This window comes from Chenopodium quinoa, unplaced genomic scaffold, assembly GCF_001683475.1.
Source record: "Chenopodium quinoa cultivar QQ74 unplaced genomic scaffold, ASM168347v1, whole genome shotgun sequence".
Lineage (NCBI taxonomy): Eukaryota > Viridiplantae > Streptophyta > Magnoliopsida > Caryophyllales > Amaranthaceae > Chenopodium > Chenopodium quinoa.
Window position 1 is genome coordinate 3,384,399 of NW_018744151.1, and position 6,877 is coordinate 3,391,275.

A 6,877-nucleotide genomic window follows, 5' to 3' on the forward strand; every position below is an offset into this window, starting at 1 on the left:
TGAAGTAGTAGTAGTCCATAGCACCTCAAGTATGCACGTCGATTTGATGTTGAAGTATTTCCTACCAAATAACACTTACACCATTTTGATCAATAATGCATTGGTGTTTTATACTCCCTCCGTTTCATAATATAATTCGGTATTAGTCTTTAAATATTTTTAACCAAATAAATATTTAGACTACATACCCCTGCAGATGGAGTGGTTTAATAGGTAAAATGGCAATTTCGTGGATAGCCCGCTGCCTTTACGTGTCATGCCTTGGATGATGGGGCTGGTGTAGTCGTGTAGAGGTCATTAATTTTCATGTTTCTTTAGAAAGTTACGCTCACAAGAGGTTTATACGTCAGGTGCAAAATATGAGGAGAAAATTATGCTAAGCTAAAATTTAGCAATGCAAGTATATTATACAATATTATCCATGCAGCAGATAATAATGAGTGTATCATATCCTTTGACCAATCTCCCTCCCGTGTATTTCTTTAGCGTAACTTGCAATTTTTAATTTTTTTTTTTTTTAAAATTTTTTTTTTGAGGGGTTGCAAGTTTTAATTAATAAGCACTCGTCATTGCAATTTTCGACCAAAAATTTAATGGCGAAGAGTACTTGTATAAACTCAACTATATAGAGTACTTTAGTTTGAAGAGGACTAGTCTAGATAAAAAGTGGATTGCACAGAATTATTACATGCATCCCTATAAATCTTTTTAAATCCCTCTAACCTCAGTGTCATATAATCGTTCTCTTTAATTTATACCCTTAATTAGACAAGTTTGATTAATCACACTTGCACCATAATGATAATTTTACTTTGTTTTTACTCATAGTTTACTAAGAATTTCTTCTCTTTTTTTTCCCCCTTTGAAACACTTCACTTACACTGTAAATCATCAAATTTCGGCATATTGCACACATACATTTGCGTGCGCCTCTAAACTGAAAGAAATTAAATATAAAAATTATACGTTGATTTGAACATACATTTGCTACATGAACTGAAATAGCCTTTAAATAAGTTAATGAATAATGATAGATAACTAAAGATGAAATTAGGAAACCACTATGTAACCCACTAAACTAACTAGTACGGAGTAACAATGAACACGTGAGAACAAAAACACTAACTAAACTTTGAACTTACTAGAAGAACTACTTCATACATTATTTGATTAAGGGCTGGGGGCGCTTGGTTATTAGAACAATGAAAACGAAGTGGAAAGGAAATAAATAAGAGGAATAGAAATCATGTAATTATTACTTTTTTCATTTGTTTGATTTAACTATGGAAAGAAATCCTTTAGTGTTTGAGGAGGCTAAGAGTAATTATCACCTTGGGTTTTAGAGTGGTAACAAATGGGTGGAATCCTAAACCTTAATTCCTTAAGTAAAGGTGATTATTACCATATCTCTTAACCAAATATTCAATAACGGTAATAGTTTAACTGAATATGCTCTAATTTAAGCATGAAAATACAATTAATACATTTCTAACAATAAGGCAACAACTACACTCACACGGGATTCAAAGAATCATTAGCTGAATTAATTGTCATTGCAATTATATATAGGTCAAAAAAGTTGTAATTAGGTAATTGAGAATATAATTGCTTAGTAATATTTCCAAAGTGTGTTGCATATCCATAGAATGAACTTAATGTCCCTGAATTGGGGCATTTTTTATGATTTTAAAAAGGTTTATCTTTGGAATCATCTATTTGCAATTGCATGGCCAACTTGCCGTTAATGCTACAATTGCAAGAAGTTAAGTTACTCTACTTTGTATTTGTAGTAACGCTTGGTTGGCAAGAAGCCAAGAACCCATGCATTAGCTCCGAATAAGTTGTAGCCTTTTTGACACAAAGCTCTATGATTTAATTCTAACGCAATGTGTTAAATATATTACAATTAGTCTAACGGCTAAAATTATAAAAAAGATTAATCAACAAAAAGATCTTAATTATAAAATTATAAAACATTAATAGAACAAAACAAAAAGATTAATCAATACTATAAGTAGTAACCACTGAATTTTGTCGCGCAATGATTTGGTCCAAGTCGGGCACTTTAATTAAGTTAATCAAAATAACCTTTTTACTGTGAGTGATCATTAGGTCATGTTGGAATTTTCGGTAATACTAGAAAGATCTTATAGTACGAGTATAAACTAATTCGTGAAGATTATTTAAGGGATTGTGTATGAAATTGAGGTTCAAAAAAAAGCATTTGAAGTCCATTTTATTAAACTAGCAGGTTATCTTAAGTTTAACCATCATTTTTAAACGCACAAATTCACAACTCAAGTATTAAAAAATAAATATATAAACGCACACACAAAGGTCACACACAAATTATGTAGATTTAAGATAAAAAAAAAAAAAAAAAAAAGTTATGGATCTTAATTAGGCTCTTGATACCATGTTAAAGGATCATCTCAACCAAAAGCTTAAACTAATGGTTAAGACCTATGATTATGTTTTATACTCTATCACAAATTTATTTAGGCAAGTATTAACTTATTTCAATCAAAACAAATCTTATTGTTTGTCACTAAAATCTATGGGCCGATTCACTTGAACTTAATTTCAGTTCAATTCGACTCATATTTTCCTTCTCTCATAAAACATTCATTTAAGCTCTATTCAGTGCAGTTCAGTTCACCTTAGTTTAGTAAATGTGAATAGGCCGGCTCTAAGCATTTTTAATTTTATGTTAAAAAATTTTTTTATTTAAACAAATATAATTTGTTTGTCTCATAATAAACATTCATTTCATATAAATTTTTTTAAGGAAATCATATCAATGTTTCCACACAAAAAATAATAATTTGTGAGCAATAGTATTTGAACCCATGACCTAATTTTCATTAAAGTTAAACTTTAACCATCACTCTAACAACAAATCTTATGATAATAAAGTTGTATTAATAATAGTTATTCATGTTCATAAATTCAAAAATTTTAATTGCCAACTTATATGTGTATATTTTGACAACAATATAATTATAAAATTAATTTCATTTCTTTCCATTACTCAACCTTTAGTATATGGTTATATACATATATTTAAGTATTAAAATGTGTAACCCAAATTTAAATTAAGGTTTTTTCTTTTAAGCACGAAATTTGTTACTAGAAGGAATTTTAATGATAAATAGCTGGAAATAGTAAATCCCTTTAACAAGTAAAACAAATTGATACGATATAATATTTATTTTAACCACGAAATATGTTACTTGAAGAAATATTTTTTATGATATATAGCTTGAAAAAAAAATATCCCTTTAACAAGTAAAATAAATTGATACGATATAATATTTAGGTTACTTCATATTAAATAATGAATTAACAAATGGTCGATATTGTTTTTATAAAACCACCAATGTATTTTACTTTTTTAATATAGTATTTTTATATACATACAATGACCCGAGGCAGCGCCCAGACCAAAAAACTAGTTACAATTTACAAAACACATCAACTCATGAAGTCATGAATCATGATGCCAACCTTAATCATGTATCTTTATAGTAAAATCTAATCTTGTAATATAAGTAGTTATTTAGGATTATAATAAATCAAATCTCCCCACAAATCCCCACTCATCTCAACTCATTAAGATCACTCCCGAGTCCATTAGCCTCCTTGTATGTGAAAATTCGACAATGTCTTGAATTCTAGTGCAAGTGTGCAACAACAATGACAATGGTGACTATGGTCAGCAAGTCATAATTAAAAAAAGTGTACAATTTTACCATAATCCAAATCATGACAAACTTAACCCAAAGGTAAAATAAATAAAAAAGAGTGGTGAAACAATGTCACAAATCCCACATTTTTAACCACAGTTCACTTTATGATTTTATCCATCTCAAGCTAACTTGACAATTCCTTCCCTTAAACCCCTTCTATAAATGAAGCACCATTCCACTCTAACCCTCCAAATCCTTCTACTTTCTCTGTCCTCTTCAATCCCATTTCTTCACAAAATCATGGGCAATTTCTCTCTTCCCCATGCACTCTTTCTCTCTCTTCTAGTCCTATCACTAGCTACTACCTCCTTCACTGCTACTACTGATAATAATGAGCTAAACACCCTTCCTTACGCTCTCCCTTCCTCCGCCCCTGCCACCGCCCCAACCCACCACCAACACCACACTCTCTCTCCTTCCTCCGCCCCCACCCACCATCACCATCACCACCACAACAAATCTCACTCACCTTCCTCCGCACCCGCACACGCACCCGCTGCCGCCCCAACCCACCATCACCAGTCTCACTCCCCTGCCTCCGCACCCACTTCCCACCACTACAACCACTCTCACTCTCACTCTCCTGCCTCTGCACCCACTCCCCACCACCACCACCAGCACCATCACAACAAGTCTCACTCTCCTGCCGCTGCCCCAGCACACTCACCAGCTAAGTCCCCGTCTTACCCGCCAACAAAGGCGCCTGTTCCTGTTCCTGTTCCAGCTCCTGCTCCTCACCATGTAATGCCGCCTAGGAAGTTGGTGGCTGTTGAAGGTGTTGTTTACTGTAAGAATTGTTCTTATTCTGGTGTTGCTACTCTCACTGGCGCCTCCCCTCTTTCTGGTTTGTTTCTCCCTATCCATCTCTTCTTTTTTATTTTACTCGTTTCCAAAACTTTTTCCTGTTCGACCTTAACACACACCATCCAACAGAAATACTATCTTCGTTACATATTATTTGCAACGATTATACATTTATAAAATCGTTTCTGGAGGTTGTATTTAAATGTAAGAAATATTAAGATGAAAGACATTACAAATTTAAAATGTAGCATAAAGATTTTTTTGCTTGTAGTATTTGTGAGGGAGTTTTTTTTTTTACAGATCTCTTTAATTCATGAGTAGTACGGAGTAATACGTATGGGTTTAACAATGTCTTAAAAGTCACTTTCGAGATAGTACGTCCTTTTTTGTTACCCGTGACAAGAATTCAAAGAAAATACTTGACTATGTATTACTTCGTATGGTTTATGGAGTATTTACAAGTATAAGTAACTTCCTTAAAACGAGCATAATATAACATTATGTACATTAAATAAAGGGTTTATTATCACTGCTCTCAAACAAAAAGATTATGGTATGTAGATTACATTGTTTAAAATTAGTCATACTCTAATAGTAACAATTAGATCTCCCACAATAGAGGAAACTTTATTTGTAGTTTAGTTCAAATTTAATACAAGTCATCTTTTCAAAAGAGTTTTAATGCTTTATCAAATAATGTCAAATGTCAAAGGTTAACATAAATATTTAATAACATCGAACAACACGTGACTTGGTATTCGGTAATACTTATTGTTGTGGTATGGTCCTTGTGAAAACAGGAGCAAGAGTGGAGCTAAGATGCAGGAACACAAAGTACATGATAAAGAAGGAATCAACAACGGACAAAAATGGGTTCTTCTTTCTTGAGGCCCCAAAATTAATAACCACATATGGGGCCCACAAATGCAAGGTCTACCTATTAGAAAAGCCCAATAACAGTGGGGCATGCTCCCATGCAACCAATCTAAATGGAGGGATTTCAGGCGCTTTCCTCTTCTTTAACAAAACCATGGCCCCACCTCCTAAGCCTCTGCCTTACTCTCTCTTCACTGTGGGTCCCTTTGCTTTTGAGCCTTCAAAGTGTTACAAACACTAGAAAGGGAAATGAGAGTAAAAATTAAAAAAAATTAAAAAAAAAAAAAGTTTAAAATTTGAAAAGTGAATTATTTAGTTCCCCATGCTTTTGTTGGTTTTTATAAAGCGTCTTTTAATGTAATTTGTTTCATGTAACGTTTTATATTTGTCTACTTATTATAATGTATGAGTAGTGGAGATTGGAAAGAGAAAAGAGAGATATGAGTTCAGTTGTGTCAGTTGTAATTCAGAATTGTGTTATGTGTTTTGTTTTAGCAAGGAAGAATAATAACATTGCAAAAATGCATGATTATTACTCACTTGTGTATGGTTACTATGAAATTTGAAAATGATATTAATGTCAAATGTAATGTCAAAAATGCACGCAATGTTTTCATTGTTGTTGGACTTTGTTTGCTTGAAAATGAAAGACCACAAAAGAATATCTCCCCTTCCTATTTTCTGTGTGGAGCAAGTGTTTTGTGGAACTTGGCATTGTTTGACTTCATTATTGTCAAAACCAAGGGCCTAAACTAAGCCCGTTAACAAACTAAATACGGAGTACAATATATACGGGCTTAACAATTATGTTCAATAATATGATTTCCTTCTAGTTCTCTTTAAAAAAAAATAAAGAATTAGTTATTAAGTAATAGTATTTCCTAAAAAATTACTCATTATATATTATCAGTATTCGTATGATTGTATGTTTTTATCAATTGTATTGGTGAGATAAACAAGCTAGAATAAGAATTTGTATCTATTATATGGTAAGAAAATATGAAAGAGCTATATTCAAGACTTTCACTAAGTAAAAAATAGTTTAACACTTGATTGCTAGCTTAGAAGAAACTTATTAGAAGAAAAAATATTTTGAAAAAGCCATATTGAAGTGTATAAACATAATACTACGTATATAATAAAGTTCGTTAATTCCAGCACATATTTACTTCTTTTTTTTTTTTTCCCCTTTCCTCTCTCTCTATTTTTTTTTTTAATTATTTTCCCTTAACCTTGATTGATATTATTATTGGATTCCATAATGATAATGGTTTCATATAATTGATACCGTCGCTTAAAATAATGAATCTATTTGATTAGTATTTATACACTTGATAATAAAGTTTTACCATTGATATTCTAATTATCTACTTCTTTGGTTATTTTTTTTACCCTTTGATTATGTTGTAATCAAGTGGGAGTTTGTAAAATTCGTTTTTATGTGTACT

General features: G+C 31.8%; 1 protein-coding gene across 1 annotated transcript; it reads left to right on the forward strand.

Moving 5' to 3' along the window:
* The first annotated feature begins 3,916 nt into the window (after positions 1 to 3,916).
* On the forward strand, positions 3,917 to 6,045 carry LOC110693627 (non-classical arabinogalactan protein 30). Its single transcript, XM_021870769.1, has 2 exons — positions 3,917 to 4,593; positions 5,354 to 6,045. The coding sequence occupies exons 1-2, from the start codon at positions 3,990 to 3,992 to the stop codon at positions 5,668 to 5,670; spliced, it is 921 nt and encodes a 306-aa protein (XP_021726461.1). The 5' UTR covers positions 3,917 to 3,989; the 3' UTR covers positions 5,671 to 6,045.
* The last annotated feature ends 832 nt before the right edge of the window (positions 6,046 to 6,877 follow it).

Excerpts from the sequence above, each read along its gene's own strand:
- LOC110693627 (XM_021870769.1), top strand. The coding sequence starts at position 3,990 with ATGGGCAATTTCTCTCTTCCCCATGCACTCTTTCTCTCTCTTCTAGTC. Across the intron at positions 4,594-5,353 it reads TGGCGCCTCCCCTCTTTCTG|GAGCAAGAGTGGAGCTAAGA; the intron begins GTTTGTTTCTCC and ends TTGTGAAAACAG.